Genomic DNA, 22142 nt, shown 5'->3' on the forward strand with positions numbered 1-22142 from the left:
CCCCGCCCCCCCAAAGGAAAATTAAACATTATTTCAAGGTATGTGTCTGTGTGTAGCTGACTACTGATTATAGGTTTTATTCTGAGTGGGGCTTTATATACAGTAATACCTCGGATTGCGAGTAACGCGTTTTACGAGCGTTTCGCAGTGCAAGCTGTTTTTTTTTTTTTATAACCCGCTTGCCGACCGCCTCACAACGATATACGTCGGCAGAAGGGCTCATACAGGCAAACTAACATACCTGTACGTTGCCCTTTAAGAGGCGGCCTGCGGGCGCACACACAAGGCCGTTCCGTGGTAAGCTCCATGAGTCGGGTCGCGTGTCCCGCAGACTCGATATCCACGGGGATATGCGCGATCGTCTCACAGAGAGGAAGAACGGGGAGATGCCGATGTAAAAAAGCATCTCCCCCTTCTGCCTAGTGACAGGACACTGATCACAGCTCCCTGTAATCGGAGCAGAGATCAGTGATGTGTCACACGTAGCCACGCCCCCCCCACAGTTACAATCACTCCCAGGACACACTTAATCCCTACACTGCCCCCTAGTGGTTAACCCATTCACTGCCAGTGTCATTTACACAGGAATCGCTGCATTTATATAGCACTGATTGCTGTATAAATGACAATGGTCCCAAAAATGTCAAAAACTGTCCGATGTGTCCGCCATAATGTCGTAGTCATGATAAAAATCGCTGATCGCCGCCATTACTAGTAAAAAAAAAATTATTAATAAAAATGCCATAAAACTATCCCCTATTTTGTAAACGCTATAACTTTTGCGCAAACCAATCAATAATCGCTTATTGCTTTTTTTTATTTTTATTTTTAACAAAAATATGTAGGAGAATACGTATCGGCCTAAACTGAGGACGTATTTTTGGGTGATATTTATTTAACCAGTTCCCTACCGGCGCACACGCCGATGTACGTCGGCAGAATGGCGCGGGCAGGCATATTGGCGTACAGATACATCCATTTTTATATGCCGCCCTGCCATCGCGTGCGCGCCACCGGGGGCGCACTCGCGTGCCGGCCGGGACCCCCCGTAAGTGTGGTCGTGGGTCCTGCGGACTCGATCGCCGCGGGGTTACCCACGATTGTGTCATGAGGCAGCTGAACGGGGAGATGTCGTTGTAAACAGCATCTCCCCGTTCTGCCTAGCAACAAGTGATGCTGATCTCTGCTCCATGTGATTGGAGCAGAGATCAGTGTTCACTAAATGAAAGCCCAACCCCCCCACAGTTAGTAACACACCCCTAGGAAGACTTAACCCCTACACTGCCACCCACTGGTTAACTCCTTCACTGCCAGTGTCATTTACACAGGAATTAGTGCATTTATATAGCAGTGATTACTGTATAAATGACAATGGTCCCAAAAATGTGTCAAAAATGTCCGATGTGTCTGCCATAATGTCGCAGTCACAATAAAAAATCACTGATCGCCGCCATTACTAGTAAAAAAAAATATTAATAAAAATGGCATAAAACTATTTTGTAAACTCTATAACTTTTGCGCAAACCAATCAATAATTGCTTATTGCGATTTTTTTTTTTACCAAAAATATGTAGAAGAATACGTATCGGCCTAAACTGAGGGGAAAAAATGTTTTTTTATATACTTTTGGGGGATATTTATTATAACAAAAAGTAAAAAATAATGCGTTTTTTTTTTTCAAAATTGTCGCTCTATAGCGCAAAAAATAAAAACCGCAGAGGTGATCAAATACCACTAAAAGAAAGCTCTATTTGTGGACGTCAATTTTGTTTGGGAGCCACGTCGCACGACCGCGCAATTGTCAGTTACAAAGCCAGCCAAATGGTCCGGGGCTGAAAGTGGTTAAGCAAAATGTAAAAAAATGTGTTTTTTTCAAAATTGTCGCTTTTTTTTTTTGTTTATAGCGCAAAAAATAAAAACCCGCAGGGGTGATCAAATACCACCAAAAGAAAGCTTTATTTGTGGGGGAAGAGAGACCCCAATTTTGTTTGGGAGCCACGTCGCACGACCGCACAATTGTCAGTTAAAGCAGTGTGGTGCCGAATTGCAAAAAGCGCTCTGGTCTTTGGCCAGCCAAATGGTCTGGGGCTAAAGCTGTTAAATCTTGACTCGATTTGCAAGCGTTGTCTTGCAAAACGGGTAGGATTCAAGCCTCCGGTGGGTGTGCAGTACTGCATGTGGCCATATGTGTTTGGGGGGCGCCAGAGACGCTCGGAAACACTTCGTCTCTGAGTATCTCTGGCGCCCCTCCACCTCTGGCCACATGTGGTACTGCATACACTAGCCGTGACACTGGAACGAATTATCTGAGTCTCCATTATTTCCTATGGGGAAACTCACTTTGATATACAAGTGCTTTGGATTACAAGCATTCTTCTGGAACGTATTATACTCGTAATCCAAGATATTACTACCTGTAATAAAATATCTGAATTTATGTTCCTCGCAATTTCTGTCTCTTGACATGCAGGAGACTCCGGCCATCACTCCAAGACTCCTCAACCCAAGAGATGTTTAGCCAAGAAGCGACCGGCGCGCAACACCAAAGCGGAGAAGGCCCACGCCTGCGCGGAGTGCGGCAAGATATTTTACAACAAGCGGACGTTAAAAGCGCACCTGCGCGCTCACCTGGGCGAGCGCTCCTATATCTGCAACGTGTGCGGCAAGTGTTTCCGCAGGCACACCGCGCTGCTCATCCACGAGCGCATTCACACGGGGGAACGGCCGTACAAATGTGCGCAGTGCGGGAAGAGCTTCGTGCAGCAGCAGCACCTGACCACCCACAAGAAGACCCACACCGGGGACAAGCCGTTTCCCTGCGATGTCTGCGGGAACAGCTATCGCTGGAGGTCTGAACTCGCCAAACATCAGAGGGTGCACCAGGACCAGGTACAGCCTACGTCTGTCTGTGTGTGTGTGTCTGTCCAATGAAAGCACTGACTGCCCTTCACACTTCTCTCTATATAATTAACTTCCTGCTAGAATTAGGCCCCTTTCACACTAACGGACCAATCGGGTTCCGCCTGAAAGTTTTGTTTTTTTTGAGTCCGCCCCGTCTGAAAGAGGCCTTAACTTTTCATTTAAACATGATGGTGATTGGTTGCTAGGACCACACTATGTCTTAGCAACCAATTACCTGCTGGTTAACTTAAAGTGTTAACCCCAAAAAAATAAAGATTCCATGGTCCCTTAAAGCAGATTAAACAGTTCTGTTCTGTGTAGTTCCCCCCCCCCCCCCCCCCCCCTAAACTGTTAACCTCCCTGAACCTGCCACTTCCTGTATCCCCCTCTCTGTACTGACCATGGAGGTCAGGGCTCAGCAGCCCTGACCGCTGTGGTCAGAGTGCGTCCCTCCGCCACGCTCTCAGCTCTCCTCCCCCCCCCCCCTCACCCCCTTGTTCCTGCCTGTCATCTGTGTGTCTCAGCAGCCCTGACCGCTGTGGTCGGGGCTCCGCAGCCCTGACCGCTGTGGACGGGGCTCGGCAGCCCTGACCGCTGTGGACGGGGCTCCGCAGCCCTGACCGCTGTGGACGGGGCTCGGCAGCCCTGACCGCTGTGGATGGGGCTCGGCAGCCCTGACCGCTGTGGACGGGGCTCGGCAGCCCTGACCGCTGTGGACGGGGCTCGGCAGCCCTGACCGCTGTGGACGGGGCTCGGCAGCCCTGACCGCTGTGGACGGGGCTCGGCAGCCCTGACCGCTGTGGACGGGGCTCGGCAGCCCTGACCGCTGTGGACGGGGCTCGGCAGCCCTGACCGCTGTGGACGGGGCTCGGCAGCCCTGACCGCTGTGGTCGGGGCTCGGCAGCCCTGACCGCTGTGGTCGGGGCTCGGCAGCCCTGACCGCTGTGGTCGGGGCTCGGCAGCCCTGACCGCTGTGGTCGGGGCTCGGCAGCCCTGACCGCTGTGGTCGGGGCTCGGCAGCCCTGACCGCTGTGGTCGGGGCTCGGCAGCCCTGACCGCTGTGGTCGGGGCTCGGCAGCCCTGACCGCTGTGGACGGGGCTCGGCAGCCCTGACCGCTGTGGACGGGGCTCGGCAGCCCTGACCGCTGTGGTCAGAGTGCGTCCCTCCGCCACGCTCTCAGCTCTCCTCTCTCTCGCCCCCTCGTTCCTGCCTGTCGTCTGTGTGTCTCCGCCCCACCCCCTGCCGCTATTAGTAAAATAAAAATACTAAATTGTCTTTTTAAAAAAAATAAAAATAAGCGTTGTAAATACTGATTTAGCGCGATCTTCAGGCCGGTCACGTGACTCTCGGCCGGTTTCCAGGGCTACTGCAGGAGAGGCCGAGCGGCCATGTGACCCCCCCCCCCCCCCCTGGCTGATGTCAGAGGGAAATCTCGACCCCCCCCCCGCAGAAGCCATATATCGGATGTATACAGTGGGTTGCGAGTCATGTGACCTGCCTGAAGATCGTTCGAAATAGGTATTTACAACGCTTGTTTTTATAAAAGACTACTGCAGTGTGCTGTCCCAGGCTCTAATACAGGGTCCGGCAGTGTTCATGTTATATGGGCTAACAGACACTTTAAGAGCCCTTTCACACTACAGCGCGGCCACGTTAGTGGTAAAGCGCCGCTAGTTTCAAACGTCGTTTTAGAGGCGCTTTTTTCGGCTGCTAGTGGGGTGCTTTTAACCACTCGCGCGCCCGCCCTATAGCAAAATGACGGCGGCAAAGTGGTTCCAAAATCCTGAACGGGCGTCATATGACGTCCTCCTGGGGGCGCGCATCGCGGCGATCCCCCCCCCCGAGGATGCCCACACTGGACCACCAGGGACGCCACCAGACCACCAGGGATGCCCAGCACCAGGTATGCCACCCTAGACCACAATGGATGCCAATCAGTGCCCACAATGGGAATAACTGATTGGCATGCATTATTGTTTGGCACTGGCATCCATCAGTACAATATAATGCTGGCTATCAGTGCCTATCCATTCCCATCCGCGCCAGCTATCAGTGCCAATTTGTGCCACCTATCAGTGCCTATCAGTGTCGCCTATCAGTGCCTATCAGTGTCCCCTATCAGTGCCCATCAATGCCACCTCATCAGTGCCACTTCATTGGTGCTACCTCATCGGTGCCCATCAGTGCCGCCTTATCAGTGCCCGTCAGTGTAGCCCCATCAGTGAAGGAGAAACTTATTTACAAAGTTTTGAAACTAACAAAAAAAAAGATTTTGTTTTCATAATTTTCGGTCTTTTTTTAAATTTGTTTAGCAAAAAATAAAAACCGTAGAGGTGATCAAATACCACCAAAAGAAAACTCTATTTGTGGGAAAAAGATGCTAAAAATGTCATTTGGGTACAGTGTAGCACGACCGCGCAATTGTCATTCAAAGTGCGACAGCGCTGAAAGCTCAAAATTGTTCTGGGCAGGAAGGTGTATAAGTGCCCGGTCCCCCCGGTATTGAGGTGGTTAACCCCCGCTAGCAGCCGAATAAAAGGTTAAAAGCACCGCTGACGAGGCGCTTTGCAGGCGCTTCGGCGGCACTGCCTATTTAAATGGGCAGGTGCGCTTTAGGAGCGGTGTATACATATAAAATCTGATGGGGTTAAATAAATTGAAAAAAAAAAAAGTTTTGCCCATAGTTCTACTTTAAGGCCGGGTTCACACTATAGCGATGCGGGAACGCCGCGAATCCGCGGCGTTTACCCGCATCGCACACCTCCCGCCGGCAGTTCACACTGCCCTATGTGGACTGCTGGGAGTGTCAATGATATGTTAATGACACCCCCAGATCCGTCCGCATATCGCAGTGCGATCTGCCGACTCGCACAGGAATCAGATCGCATGGTGTGAACACCCCATGCGATCCGATTCTGTTGCGGACCCAAAAAAGGGTCCCGTGCGAGTTTGCTGCGGGAGCGCTGCGAATTCAGCCATACTATCTGTATGGCTGAACTCGCATCGCTACGGAGATCGGATGTGATTTGCTGTGCGAATCACATCCGGATCTCCCCCCGCAGCGGTGTGAACCCGGCCTTAATAGAAAAGTTTCTGTAGATAGATTTTTTTTTTTTTTTTTTTACTCCAAAAGCATTTTATTAAAATAAATTTGATAAAAAATCCGATTAAAAAAAAAAACTCAAACTAAATCAAAAAAATCTTTTTTTTTTTTGTATTTTTTTTTTTTTTAAACTCATTGATTTTTATCCACCCTGCCTGCTTCTAACCCACCACTAAAAATGTTCTCATTTCTCTCTCACAGCAGCCTGTAGAAAGTTGTCAGTTGTCAGCGGCGGCGGGTTAAATGAGAGCCTGTGTTATAAGCACACATCTAGATGCATAGTGCGCTGCGCTGTTGTGTACAAATTGCTGCGGCTGGCACGGAGCTGTGACGAAGGGGGGCCTACTCCGCCTGTCAGAGTAACTTGTTCTTTTCATCTGTTCTAGAACTCCGCAAAAGCTTCTGAGGACGGGCAGAAAGGTGAGCGATCGTCTGTGTTTTATGGGGATAATTCTAAAGGTGGAGGGATTAGGGAGGAAGTCGTCTGAGGCTCCGGCAGTCATAAATTCCTAATGTCGTGCTGTGTACAGCTGGAACGCTACTGCATCATGCACCCTGTACCCTGTACCATGCACCCTGTACCATGCACCCTGTACCATGCACCCTGTACCATGCACCCTGTACCATGTACCATGCACCCTGTACCATGCACCCTGTACCATGCACCCTGTACCATGCACCCTGTACCATGCACCCTGTACCATGCACCCTGTACCCTGTACCATGCACCCTGTACCCTGTACCATGCACCCTGTACCCTGTACCATGCACCCTGTACCATGTACTATGCACCCTGTACCATGTACTATGCACCCTGTACCATGTACTATGCACCCTGTACCATGTACTATGCACCCTGTACCATGTACTATGCACCCTGTACCATGTACTATGCACCCTGTACCATGTACTATGCACCCTGTACCATGTACTATGCACCCTGTACCATGTACACTGCACCCTGTACCATGTACACTGCACCCTGTACCATGTACACTGCACCCTGTACACTGCACCCTGCACCCTGTACACTGCACCCTGTACCATGTACACTGCACCCTGTACCATGTACACTGCACCCTGTACCATGCACACTGTACCATGTACCCTGCTCATTGCACCCTGTACCATGTACTATGCACCCTGCACACTGTACCCTGCTCCCTGTACATTGCACCATGCACCCTGTACATTGCACCATGCACCCTGTACATTGCACCATGTACTATGCACCCTGTACCATGTACACTGCACCCTGTACCATGTACACTGCACCCTGTACCATGTACACTGCACCCTGTACCATGTACACTGCACCCTGTACCATGTACACTGCTCCCTGTACCATGCACCCTGTACCATGCACCCTGCTCCCTGTACCATGCACCCTGCTCCCTGTACTATGCACCCTGCTCCCTGTACCATGCACCCTGCTCCCTGTACCATGCACCCTGCTCCCTGTACCATGCTCCCTGTACCATGCACCCTGCTCCCTGTACTATGCACCCTGCTCCCTGTACTATGCACCCTGCTCCCTGTACATTGCACCCTGCTCCCTGTACATTGCACCATGCACACTGTACATTGCACCATGCACCCTGTACACTGCACCCTGTACCATGTACACTGCACCCTGCACCCTGTACCATGTACCCTGCTCCCTGCACACTGCACCCTGCACACTGCACCCTGCACACTGCACCTGCACACTGCACCCTGCACCCTGCACCCTGCACCCTGCACCCTGCACACTGCACCCTGCACACTGCACCCTGCACACTGCACCCTGTACACTGCACCCTGTACACTGCACCCTGTACACTGCACCCTGTACACTGCACCCTGTACACTGCACCCTGTACACTGCACCCTGTACACTTGCACCATTCTCCTTGTACCCTGTACATTGCACCATGCTCCCTGTACACTGCACCCTGCGCCATGCACACTGCACCCTGTACCCTGCACCTTGTACCCTACACCCTGCACCATTCTCCTTGTACCCTGTACATTGCACCATGCTCCGTGTACCATGCTCCCTGCACCCTGAACATTGCACCATGAACCCTGTACCCTGCACCCTGTACATTGCACCATGCACCCTGCACCACGCACCCTTCACCCTCTGCTGTGCATGGACTTCCCTATTTTCTGAATTCAGAGAATGCTGCAGATGTGTCCCAGGAAAAGCCACCCGACATGCATCCCAATACAATGCTGTGTGATCTTCATTGCTCTAAATCTATAGGATAATCGGTTTAATGTAACTGTAGAGGTTTCCTCCAATGTAATACATTTTGTTATTTAGGCCCAACAATCAATATTAGAACATTACAATGGAAAAAAAAAAGTATTTTACAAATCTGAGTACTCCACTGATTAAAGTGTTTCTAAAGGTGAAAAAAAACAACGTGTCGTACTTGCCACCTTTTGTGTAATGGTTTTGCACAGAGCAGCCTGATCCTCCTCTTCTGGGGTCCCTCGCTTGCGCTCCTGGCTACCCCCCCCCCCCTCCCTTCCACTGAGTGCCACCTATAGCAAGCCACTTGTTATGGGGGGGCACTCGTGTGTGTGTGCTCACTCCCAAACGGACTGTGCATGTCCGAGGCTTGGCCCCACCCCTGCTCCCTACTTACTGGCTGTGACTGAGAGCAGCAGGAGCCCAGTGGCTCCCGCTGTTGCCTCTGTCCAATGAGGAACGAGAGCTGCTGCTCTTGTGCACGTTGCTGCATCGAGATTGGGTTCAGGTAAGTAAAAGGGGAGCTAAGGGAGCTGCTTTCAGAGAGTTTTTTTTTTTTTTTTACCTTGAAGTGTTACTAAACCGCCAATTGTAAAATCAGTCTCTATATCCAAAAAAAGCATGCTTGTTATACTCTCTGTGGAACCAAAGGGTATAATCCTATGCATTGTGTAAAAAAAAGGCTGTTTGATCCTGTCTTTTCTGATCCTCCTCTTCAACTGTCCCCATTACATGTCCTAATACGACAGTTACTGGAGTCAGGCTGCACATGCTCAGTTTTGGTGTGTATTGCTAGAGAGGTTTTTTTTTCCCCCCCTTGGGGGGGGGGGGGAGTCCATGTGATCAGCACAGGGGTAATCATTACTGTCCAGAGACAGGGGGTCGGGGGTCCGGCATCCTGATAGGGCAGTCAGTGCAGTATGAAAACTCCCCCATATAAGCTTTAACCAGACACTGATAGAAGTCACAAGACTGCTATATACTGCTGATGAGAAAAGGTTTGTATTTGCTAAAAGGAAAACGACTGCATTTCCATGTTCTGTGTATGGTGGGAGAGCAGATATAGTGAATGCAGGGTCCTGGGTTTAGTAACACTAAAGGCCCGGGTTCACAATGGTGCGACATGGGAAATTCTGTGAGCCATCTTACCTGATCCGACACAAGTCACTTCAACTTTAGAAAAAGATTCCTGCACTACTTGGGGGTCCGACTTTGACACGACTTCAATGCCATAGAGCGGGGGGGGGGGGGGGGGGGGGTAGGCAAGCTCCGCCCTCCAGCTGTTTTGAAACTATAAGTCCCAGGAGACACATTGCAAGACCCTGGACCATCACAGGCAGAGAGGCATGATGGGAGTTGTAGTTTCCCCCGCAGCTGGAGGGCAGAGGTTGCCTACCTCTTCCATAGAGTGTAAAAAGTCACATTAAGTCGGATCGAAGTTGGGCTGAAGTTGCAGGGCAAAGACGGACCGGAAGTCACGTGACTTTCATGTCGGAGCAGTGTGAACCCGGGCTTATGCACAGAATACATTAAGGTAAAAAAAAAAGAGGGAGACAATACAGTTACAATCCCATTCAATACGGGAGAGTTCATAGGGCTCTTCTCATGGGAGAGGTAAGTGATAGAGAAGGTAAAATCTGCAACAGGAGGAATTGATGAAGGTAGTAAAATTCCGGTGGATAGAAGGGGGGGGGGGTAGGCTTCCCTAAACAGATGATTGCAGCTGATGTTCTCCTCCTGTTACTCATTTTCAAACCTGAAGTATTGGAAACTGGGAGAGCGAAGGGAAGGCAAATGGTGTATATGATGCTGGTGGGGGTTGCCATTAACCCCCTCATGCCGGCCTAACGTACAACGCAGCCTCTCAGGCCTGTGGGCCTTTGACGCAGAACGACCGCCGTAAACCACTCTACCATGCTAAAAGTGTACTCCCTGTGCTCTCTCCCCCCCCCTGTACAGTAAAGGGTCGGTTTACCGGGGAAAGCTCACCAATGCACACTAGTGATCAGGAGCTTTTCTGATCATGTGACCGCCAATCACACTGGCCACCTGACCTGAATGCCCACCTCCGCCCTCCAGCGTTTAGAACCCTTAAAGGGCTGGGAGGTAGCCGGCGGGAAGAGGGTAAGAGCATACATTTTAGGCGGACCACATTGGTGGGTCACAAAATTCTCTGCAGATCTGTACACACCGGGCATTGGAAAATCTGCACCAAATTCATTAAATTAGGTCTGATTGCCCGCACTGTTCTTAAAGTGTTAAAGTGGAGGTCCACCCTAAAGTGGAGCTTCTGCTCATTGGAGCCCTCCACCCCCCCCCCCCCCTCCGGTGCCACAATTGGCACCTTTCAGGGGGGAGGGGGGTGCAGGTACCTGTACAGTACAGGTATCTGCACCCACTTCCGGCATAGATATCTGCAGAATATACGCCCCTTTCCGCAGATATCTACGCCCCTTTCCGAAGGTCCCCCGCTGTCTGCTGGGAAACACACGGATCCCAGAGACAGCGGAGACCATCCTTATTGCCTACAAATGTTTTTTACCTCAATGCATTGTTTGTTTTAAAAAAACAAAAAAAAAAAAAAAAACATGTCATACTTGCCTGCTTCTGCGCAGTTGGGTTTGCACAGAGTGGCCCCGATCCTCCTCCTCCTGGGGTCCCTCGGCTGGACTCCGGGCTCCTCCCCTTCTCAAGTGCCCTGTTGGAAAGCTGCTGTCCCTCAGGGGAATTGGTGTGGGCGCGCTCCCGAGTCATGCTGCTGCGTCCATTTACACAGACAGCAGGACTCGGCCCCCCCCCCACCCCGGGCTCCCACGTCATTGGATTTGATTGACAGCAGCGGGAGCTCCACAGTCGCGCGGGCCGCGAGCGCGGCTAATAAAACCTTTTTTTGCCATTCTGAAGCTTCCCTCCAATCACTTTGCATATTATTTTACATATACTGGGATTCTGTACTTGACAAATATGCTGCAGAAACCTCCCTCCGCTGAGTCTGGCTGCATCCATTTTAACTGTGGGCAACTAAAGCCGCTGCCTGTTCACTTTCTGCATTTACACAGACAGAGGCACACCTCCAGCTCTCACTGGCCCTCTTATGACTCACCCCCCCCCCCCCCTTTCCTGGCAAATTGTCACGAGAGTGTGAGAGAGATGTGCATGATGTCATAAGCCTAGGCCAGTGATGGCGAACCTTGGCTGGCACCCCAGATGTTTTTAAACTACATTTCCCATGATGCTCATGCACTCTGCAGTGCAGTGGAGCATCATGGGAAATGTATTTCAAAAAACATCTGGGGGTGCCAAGGTTCACCATCACTGGCCTAGGCCAATGACCAGACACAAGAAGCAGGAAGTGGGCTGTATAAGGGATTTACTGGCAGAAAAAAAAAAAAGTTTTACGCTTCAAAATTAAAAACGACAACAAGGGCAGAAGATTTGATAGATAGAAAGTTGAAAACAATGACTGAAGGTTCCGCTTTAATAATAAAAAAAAAAAAAACGTTGACTTTAGTAACACTTTAACGTCTGTTCCTCAGCAGTTCCATTTACTGCACATCCCCGATTCCACATCCATGCATCGACTCTCTTCTGCTTCCGTCTCCCCAGATGTCGCAGTAAAGAGGCGCTTCAAGCGCGAAGGTCAAGGCGCGCTGGGCACCCTGGAGAGGGGCAAGGCTCTGGGCAAGCGGGCCAGGCTGCTGCTGCGGCAGCGGGCGCAGAAAACGGAGCGCAGCCACTCCTGTCCGGAGTGCGGCAAGAACTTCCTGAACAAGAGGACGCTGCGCACCCACCAGCGGGTGCACACGGACGAGCGCTCCTACATCTGCAACGTGTGCGGGAAGAGCTTCCGGAGGCACACCTCGCTGCTCATCCACGAGCGCATTCACACCGGGGAGCGGCCGTACCAGTGCGCCCAGTGCGGCAAGAGCTTCGTACAGCGCCAGCACCTCACCACCCACCTGAAGACCCACACCGGGGAGAAGCCTTTTCAGTGTGCGCAGTGCGGGAAGGGATTCCGCTGGCGTTCTGAGCTGCTGAAACATCAAAAGGTGCATGAAGAGGTGAGTTCCCGCCTGACCCGCCCCTGTACTGTCTGGTCAGAAAAAATGATAGCCATGCAGCTTGTGAAAGATTACTGTCCTTTATGAGCGATTGTCAGTGCCATCAGATTACGTATCTTTTGGGTTCAATACATTTGTGTCACTGACCCAGAACTAGGGATGAGCTGGGTGTTCGAGTCGAATGCATGTTCGTCTCAAACACCGCCCCGTTCGACGAAGCCAGAACTTTGTGGGCCGTTCGCACCATATTCGTGTGGCGCTCACGGCCCACAATGCGCTGCGCCATCACAGTGCATTGCTGGCTGATGATTGGCCAAGCAAGCACTGTAACCCGCATGCTTGGCCAATCACAGCGCCGACAGCGAGGAGAGCCATGATTGGCCACAGGCAGGATCACCACCAGCTACCAAGTACATGAAGCTGATGTAACAGAATAATTTTTTTTTGAAATATCACATCCTTTCAAGACTGCCTATGCTGATGTTCAGTGACTGTCTTGTTATGTTGACTGACTATCCTCTTCCTCCTCAATGATCTTGCTGATAGCTTGGAAGAACATTTTTGTTTCTGGGCGCCGCCACCAGTGCCTAAGGCCCAATTTTTCAGCCCCTGTTTAACAGGGGCGTGTAATTAAAATTTTTGATGCAATGCTTTGCAGCAGGGCTCATTCCTGCACTACAACTAGAGTAAATGGGAGAGGTTGCAGTGTATAGGCCCAATTTTTCGGCCCCTGTTCAACAGGGGCGTGTAATTAAAATTTTTGATGCAATGCTTTGCAGCAGGGCTCATTCCTGCACTACAACTAGAGTATCTGTGAGGGGTTGCAGTGTCGTGACACCAGTGCCTAAGACCCAATTTTTATGCCCTTGTTTAACAGGGACATGTAATTACAATTCTTGATATAATATTTCACAGGAAGGCCCCTTCCTGTGCCCACCCAGAGTAACTGTGAGGACTTATAGTGTTGTGGCACCAGCACCACAACCACCAAAGGTCAATTTTTCTACCACTGTTTAACAATGGCATGTAATTACAATTCTTGATATAATCGTTCACAGCAGGGCGCTCCAGCGCCCACCAAGAGTCACTTTGAGGGCTTACAATATTGTGGCAACACCAACACCTTGTTCCGCCATTTCTGCAGAGCATATAGGGCAGGCCCCTACTTTCAAACATCCAACTTACAAACGTCTCCTACTTGCAAACGGAAGGAGACAACAGCAAGTGAGATGAAAAAAGACGGACGACAAAACAAATTATACAGGGGTGATAACCCTTCCCTATGTTTTTCCAAAAAGCTTAAAAATAGTTTTTTTGACTGGAGCTACACTTTAAAAATGTACCGGTTGAAAATGACAAACAGATTCAACTTAACACAACAAACCTACACAGTCCCTGTCTTGTTTGCACCGCCTGTATACTGCTGTTCTGAGTATATAGGGCCTGGGGGCCACACGCTTTTCCTTTTTTTAATATGGGTACGGGGGTTCCCCTTAATATCCGTACAAGACCCAAATAGGCTGGTAATGGGCAGGGAGGGCTACCCATGCCATTTTTCTCAATGATTTTCATCCATATTGCTGGAACCAGACATGACATTAAAAACGCAAGCAGTTTTAATTGACTTTTTTTCCGTTAAATGTCATTTTGTGCAGGGACTGTTCTAAATAGGGATGCACCGAAATTTCGGCCGCCGAAACATATCGGCCGAAAATGGCCCTTTCGGCAATTTGCCGAAAGGAAAAAACGGCCGATAATTGAGCCGAAAATGGGGCGTGGCCTGGGCGGGGCATAGCTCCGCCCCCGCCCCTGGTGCTGCCCATCACGGGAGGTGTATAGCGCAGGAATGCCGCCTCCGCCGTCTGGATCAATAGAGCGCCGGGAACATCACAGCTTTAATTTTAATAGCTGTGTGTTCCCCCGTCGCGCGCCGTCGCATACAGTCCCCCCCCCCCCCCTCGTTCGGGGAACTGTGATAGACAGATCCCCCGTCCTGATTGGACGGGGGATCTGTCTATCACAGTTCCCCGGACAAGGGGGAGGGGCTATATGCGACGGCGCGCAACGGGGGAACACACAGCTATTGAAATTAAAGCTGTGATGTTTCCGGCGCTTTATTGATCCAGACGGCGGAGGCGGCTCTCCTCTCTCTCTGCATCACTGACTACACAGGGGACACAAGCACTGGATGTACGAGGGGACACAAGCACTGGCTGCACGAGGGGGACACAAGCACTGGCTGCACGAGGGGGACACAAGCACTGGCTGCACGAGGGGGACACAAGCACTGGCTGCACGAGGGGGACACAAGCACTGGCTGCACGAGGGGGACACAAGCACTGGCTGCACGAGGGGGACACAAGCACTGGCTGCACGAGGGGGACACAAGCACTGGCTGCACGAGGGGGACACAAGCACTGGCTGCACGAGGGGGACACAAGCACTGGCTGCACGAGGGGGACACAAGCACTGGCTGCACGAGGGGGACACAAGCACTGGCTGCACGAGGGGGACACAAGCACTGGCTGCACGAGGGGGACACAAGCACTGGCTGCACGAGGGGACACAAGCACTGGCTGCACGAGGGGACACAAACACTTATCTCTTTTTATCATGTCGCCAGTCTCTGACCACCTCCTGTACCATGTCGCCAGTCTCTGACCACCTCCTGTACCATGTCGCCAGTCTCTGGCCACCTCCTGAACCATGTCGCCAGTCTCTGGCCACCTCCTGTACCATGTCGCCAGTCTCTGACCACCTCCTGTACCATGTCGCCAGTCTCTGACCACCTCCTGAACCATGTCGCCAGTCTCTGACCACCTCCTGTACCATGTCGCCAGTCTCTGACCACCTCCTGTACCATGTCGCCAGTCTCTGGCCACCTCCTGTACCATGTCGCCAGTCTCTGGCCACCTCCTGTACCATGTCGCCAGTCTCTGGCCACCTCCTGTACCATGTCGCCAGTCTCTGGCCACCTCCTGTACCATGTCGCCAGTCTCTGGCCACCTCCTGTACCATGTCGCCAGTCTCTGGCCACCTCCTGTACCATGTCGCCAGTCTCTGGCCACCTCCTGTACCATGTCGCCAGTCTCTGGCCACCTCCTGTACCATGTCGCCAGTCTCTGGCCACCTCCTGTACCATGTCGCCAGTCTCTGGCCACCTCCTGTACCATGTCGCCAGTCTCTGGCCACCTCCTGTACCATGTCGCCAGTCTCTGGCCACCTCCTGAACCATGTCGCCAGTCTCTGGCCACCTCCTGAACCATGTCGCCAGTCTCTGGCCACCTCCTGAACCATGTCGCCAGTCTCTGGCCACCTCCTGAACCATGTCGCCAGTCTCTGGCCACCTCCTGAACCATGTCGCCAGTCTCTGGCCACCTCCTGAACCATGTCGCCAGTCTCTGGCCACCTCCTGAACCATGTCGCCAGTCTCTGGCCACCTCCTGAACCATGTCGCCAGTCTCTGGCCACCTCCTGAACCATGTCGCCAGTCTCTGGCCACCTCCTGAACCATGTCGCCAGTCTCTGGCCACCTCCTGAACCATGTCGCCAGTCTCTGGCCACCTCCTGAACCATGTCGCCAGTCTCTGGCCACCTCCTGAACCATGTCGCCAGTCTCTGGCCACCTCCTGAACCATGTCGCCAGTCTCTGGCCACCTCCTGAACCATGTCGCCAGTCTCTGGCCACCTCCTGAACCATGTCGCCAGTCTCTGGCCACCTCCTGAACCATGTCGCCAGTCTCTGGCCACCTCCTGAACCATGTCGCCAGTCTCTGGCCACCTCCTGAACCATGTCGCCAGTCTCTGGCCACCTCCTGAACCATGTCGCCAGTCTCTGGCCACCTCCTGAACCATGTCGCCAGTCTCTGGCCACCTCCTGAACCATGTCGCCAGTCTCTGGCCACCTCCTGAACCATGTCGCCAGTCTCTGGCCACCTCCTGAACCATGTCGCCAGTCTCTGGCCACCTCCTGTACCATGTCGCCAGTCTCTGGCCACCTCCTGTACCATGTCCCCAGTCTCTGGCCACCTCCTGTATAAAAATATTTTTTAAAAACAGTCATTTTCGGTATCGGTGCTGTTTCGGTATCGGTTTCGGTTTTCGGCCTAGTGTATTTTTCATTTTCGGTATCGGTTTCGGCACCAAAAAACCCATTCGGTGCATCCCTAGTTCTAAACACGGGAAACACGTGGCACTTCACAGGCATACTACAGACACCCCCCAGGCACCATATTTAAAGGAATATTTCACTTTTTTTTCACTGTAATCGTCATTAAAATCAATGCTCCCGAAAAAACTGCAGTTTTTACTTTCAATATGTTTTTATTTTCAAACTTGCACATACATGAGAAAGTGAACAATGATAATAAAGAAAAGGGAGAGTGAACCTCCCTGAATGTACAACATGTGATAACCATACACTTACAGTCTGCAACATACTGTAAGGGCTATCTAGAAACTGAAAGCGCTATGTAAATTCACTATACTCAATTGGAAGTCCCAAACAAGGTGATGACAGAGGCTTAGTAACTCCAAGGGTGAGTAGGGGGATCCACCCCAATCCAGCACCCCTAATGGGATCTAACTGTGCCAGACAGAGAGGGCCTCACTCCCCTCCTATACCTGCTAGGACAAATCCATCAACACAACTATAAAACGGCCGTTTTTAAAACTTTTTTTTGCATTGACCCAGGTCCCCAAACCCTTTTTAGGACAGTATCTTGTATATTAGCCTTTAAAATTAGCACTTTTGATTTCGACCGTTCGAGTCCCATAGACTTCAATGGTGTTCTAAAGTTCGTACAAATTTTCGGTCCGTTCGAAGGTTCTGGTGCGAACCGAACCGGGGGGTGTTCGGCTCATCCCTACCCAGAACATATATTCAGGTCCAGAGATCTGACTGTGTTGGCTTAACCACTTAAGGACCGGGCCTATCTATCAGACTCTGTGTTTACAAGTTAAAATCTATTCTTTTATGCTAGAGAATTGCTTAGAACCCCCAAACATATATATATTGTTGACATTTTTGCAGATTTATTAAAAAAGAAATACTGAAATATCACATGGTCCTCAGTATTCAGACCCTTTGCTCAGTATTTAGTAGAAGCCCCTTTTGATGTAATACAGCCATGATGAGTCTTTTTGGAAAAGATGCAACAAGTTTTTCACACCTGGATTTGGGGATCCTCGGCCATTCCTCCTCCTTGCAGATCCTCTCCGGTTCTGTCAGGTTGGATGGTAAACGTTGGTGGGCGGCCATTTTTAGGTCTCTCCGGAGATGCTCAGTCGGGTTTAAGTCCGGGCTCTGGCTGGGCCATTCAAGAACAGTCCCGGAGTTGTTGTGAAGCCACTCTTTCGTTATTTTAGCTGTGTGCTTAGGATCATTGTCTTGTTGGAGGGTAAACCTTCGGCCCAGTCTGAGGTCCTGAGCACTCTGGAGAAGGTCTTCATCCAGGATATCCCTGTATTTGGCCGCATTCATCTTTCCCTTGATTGCAACCAGTCGCCCTGTCCCTGCAGCTGAAAAACACCCCCACAGTATGATGCTGCTACCACCATGCTTCACTGTTGGGACTGTATTGGAGAGGTGATGAGCAGTGCCTGGTTTTCTCCACACATACCGCTTAGAATTGAGGCCACAATGTTCTATCTTGGTCTCATCCGACCAGAGAATCTTATTTCTCACCATCTTGGATTCCATCAGATGTTTTTTTTTTTTAGCAAACTCCATGTGGGCTTCCATGTGTCTTGCACTGAGGAGAGGCTTCCGCCGGGCCGTTCTGCCATAAACCCCCGACTGGTGGAGGGCTGACCAGTGATGGTTGACTTTCTACAACTTTCTCCCGACTGCATCTCTGGAGCTCAGCCACAGTGATCTTCGGGTTCTTCTTTACCTCTCTCACCAAGGCTCTTCTCCCCCCGATAGCTCAGTTTGGTCGGACGGCCGGCTCTATGAAGGGTTCTGGTCGTCCCAAATGTCTTCCATTTAAGGATTATGGAGGCCATTGTGCTCTTAGGAACCTTCAGTGCAGCAGATTTTTTTTTGTAACCTTTACCAGATCTGTGCCTTGCCACCATTCTGTCTCTGAGCTCTTCAGGCAGTTCCTTTGACCTCATGATTCTCATTTGCTCTGACATGCACTGTGAGCTGGAAGGTCTTATATAGACAGGTGTGCGGCTTTCCTAATCAAGTCCAATCAGTATAATCAACACACAGCTGGACTCAAATGAAGGTGTAGAACAGGGGTCTTCAAACTACGGCCCTCCAGTTGTTCAGGAACTACAATCCCCATCATGCCTAGTCATGTCTGTGAATGTCAGAGTTTTACAATGCCTCATGGGATGTGGAGTTGCGCAACAGCTGGAGGGCCGTAGTTTGAGGATCCCTGGTGTAGAACCATCTCAAGGATGATCAGAAGAAATGGACAGCGCCTGAGTTAACCACTTGACCACCGGGCACTTAAACCCCCCCCCCCCCTTCCTAACCAGACCAATTTTCAGCTTTCGGTGCTCTCACATTTTGAATGACAATTACTCAGTCATGCAACACTGTACATATATGACATTTTTGTCCTTTTTTTCACACAAATAGAGCTTTCTTTTGGTGGTATTTTATCAGCGCTGGGGTTTTTATTTTTTGCGCTATAAATCAAAAAAGACTGAAAATTCGATAAAAAAAAAAAAAAATTGTTTATTTCTTATAAACTTTATTGGCGGAGTGTCGTGGAGTATTGGCGGAGTGTCGGGGAGTATTGGTGGAGTATTGGTGGAGTATTGGTGGAGTATTGGTGGAGTATTGGTGGAGTATTGGTGGAGTATTGGTGGAGTATTGGTGGAGTATTGGTGGAGTATTGGTGGAGTATTGGTGGAGTATTGGTGGAGTATTGGTGGAGTATTGGTGGAGTATTGGTGGAGTATTGGTGGAGTATTGGTGGAGTATTGGTGGAGTATTGGTGGAGTATTGGTGGAGTATTGGTGGAGTATTGGTGGAGTGTCGTGGAGTATTGGTGGAGTGTCGTGGAGTATTGGTGGAGTGTCGTGGAGTATTGGTGGAGTGTCGTGGAGTGTCGCAGAGTGTTGCCCAGTATTGGCACTGAGCAGCGCAGTGGGCACTACACATCCAGCCCACAGCGCTGCTGCCCTCTCTCCCCATGACACTGTTTTTTTTTTTTTACATGTGATTTTTTTTTTTTTCCGTTATTTGACGGAGCGATCACATGGTAAACGCCCTCTACCAGCGGCTGTTTACCGCGAAGACCCGGCGGTCACGGATGTTGGCGGGAGCGCGCCCCAGAGAGCAACATTCTGGGAGAACGTCCATGGACAGCCACCCAGGAAAACACGGCCGCGCTGTAACCGTCTATTCGGCTATGGCGCGGTCGGCAAGTGGTTAAATATATGAGTGCCACACAGCAAAGGGTCTGAATACTGAGGACCATGTGATATTTCAGTTTTTTTTTTTTTTTATAAATCTGCGAAAAATGTCAACAATTCTGTGTTTTTCTGTCACTATGGGGTGCTTGTGTAATGAGGGGGAAAAAATGAACTTAAATGATTTTAGAAAATGGCTGCAATATAACAAAGGGTGAAAAATTTAACCACTTGCCGACCAGCGCACGATGATGTACGTCGACAGAATGGCACGGGCAGGCAAATGGGCGTACATTTACGTCCCTTTAAATTTGCTGCCCTGCCATCGGGAGCGCGCCGCCGGCGGCGCGCTCTCGCGCTGGTCGGGACCTCCATGAGTCCGGTCGCGGGACCCGCGGACTCGATCGCCACGGGCATCCCCGCGATCGTCTCACGGAGCGGCCGAATGGAGAAATGCCGTTGTAAACAACATTTCTCCATTCTGCCTAGCAACTAGTGACGCTGATCTCTGCTCCATGTGATTGGAGCAGAGATCAGTGTTCATTAAATGAAAGCCCAGCCCCCCCCCCCCCCCACAGTTAGTAACACACCCCTAGGAACACTTAACCCCTACACTGCCACCCACTGGTTAACCCCTTCACTGCCAGTGTCATTTACACAGGAATCACTGCATTTGTATAGCACTGATTGCTGTATAAATGACAATGGTCCCAAAAATGTGTCAAAAATGTCCGATGGGTCCCCCACAATGTTGCAGTCACAATAAAAATCGCTGATCGCCGCCATTACTAGTAAAAAAAAAATTATTAATAAAAATGCTATAAAACTATCCCCTATTTTGTAAACGCTAAAACTTTTTTTGCACAAACCAATCAATAATCGCTTAATGCGATTTTTTTTTTTTTTACCAAAAATATGTAGAAGAATGCGTATCGGCCTAAACTGAGGGGAAAAAATGTTTTTTTTATATATTTTTGGGGGATATTTATTATAACAAAAAGTAAAAAATAATGATTTTTTTTCAAAATTGTCGCTCTATTTTTGTTTATAGCGCAAAAAAATAAAAACCGCAGAGGTGATCAAATACCACCAAAAGAAAGCTCTATTTGTGGGAAAAAAGGACGTCAATTTTGTTTGGGAGCCACGTCGCACGACCGCGCAATTGTCAGTTAAAGCGACGCCGTGCCGAATCGCAAAAAGTGGTCTGGTCTTTGGCCAGCAAATTGGTCCGGGGGCTGAAAGTGGTTAAAGGGGTCTGAATACTTTCCGTCCTCACTGTATAGTCAATGTGTAAATCTTTATGAATGATGGTAATAATGAGTGCAAAAATGTCAACAATTCTGTGTTTTTCTGTCACTATGGGGTGCTGTGTGTACATTTAATGAGGGGGGAAAAATGAACTTAAATGATTTTAGAAAATGGCAGCAATATAACAAAGAATGAAAAATTTAAGGGGGTCTGAATACTTTCCGTCCCCCACTGTATGTGTAAATCTTTATGAATGATGGTAATAATGAGTGCTGTTCTGTCTCCCCCCTCCCCCCACCCTCCAGTCTCTGCTGTCCAAGACGGATGCCGGCTGTAAGATGGAGAAGGAGAATTTCTTTGGTGAGTTTTCTTGGCCTGTCATAGAAGGTTCCTGTCTGTCCCCTCTGTGCACTTTTTTATAGGGGGTGCGGGGGGGACGGGAGATTTATCCAGAGCCCCGTAACAAGCAATTCATGTCTGCTAATAATCCGCTCCCTTAGATATGCATTCTGAATGGCTGTTGTGGGCGGTGCAGATGCTGAACTTCCCTTTTTTTAATTTTTTATTTGTACAAATTCAGAATCTTCTATTATGCATTTATCTTTTTTTTTATATCAATCATTTGGTGACTTGGTTGATGTGCAGCCGGTGCCTCGGGCAAATTTTTTGGGCAGATCTTTACAACTTATCGAGTTTTTTTTTTTCATTTCAATACAGCGAATTTGCAAAGGATCAAAATAGCTGCGAAAATAGGAAAAGATTTGCCGGAATGAGATGAAAAGGATCAGCCAGTTGTTGTGTCCATACAATGTGTGGCCATCATTACTGATCTGTTCAACTGTGTCCCCAGGTGTGACACCCCCCCCCCAAAAAAAAAAATCTCCACCCCCCCCCTCCAGATCCATGCTGGTGAACCTTGGAACCCCAGATGTTTTGGAACTACATTTCCCATGATGCTCCACTACACTGCAGAGTGCCTGAGCATCATGGGAAATGTAGTTCCAAAACATCTGGGGGTGCCGAGGTTCCCCGTCGCTGCTCTAGATCCCGTCTAAGCATCATTTATATAGTGGTGATCATTTAGCTTTACATCGGGGGAGGCAACCAGTAGCCCTCCAGCTGTTGTGGAACTACATTTCCCATGAGGCATTGCAAGGCAGGCAGTTACATTTACTCCCAGAGGCACAATGGGACTTGTAGTTCTGCAACAGCTGGAGG

The 22142-nt window shown here is 50.1% G+C and overlaps 1 protein-coding gene across 1 annotated transcript in view; it reads left to right on the forward strand.

Moving 5' to 3' along the window:
* The window catches only part of LOC143973735 (uncharacterized), a gene marked incomplete in the record, with an annotated part of 54195 nt that overhangs the window by 14482 nt on the left and 17571 nt on the right, over nucleotides 1-22142 (forward strand). The window contains 4 exon segments of the mRNA XM_077474571.1: nucleotides 2471-2889; nucleotides 6392-6425; nucleotides 11851-12305; nucleotides 21230-21284. Coding sequence (XP_077330697.1) covers nucleotides 2471-2889; nucleotides 6392-6425; nucleotides 11851-12305; nucleotides 21230-21284 — 963 coding nt within the window.

This window comes from Lithobates pipiens, unplaced genomic scaffold, assembly GCF_037356315.1.
Source record: "Lithobates pipiens isolate NorthernLeopardFrog02 unplaced genomic scaffold, aLitPip1_a1.2 Scaffold_94, whole genome shotgun sequence".
NCBI classification, from domain to species: Eukaryota; Metazoa; Chordata; class Amphibia; order Anura; family Ranidae; genus Lithobates; species Lithobates pipiens.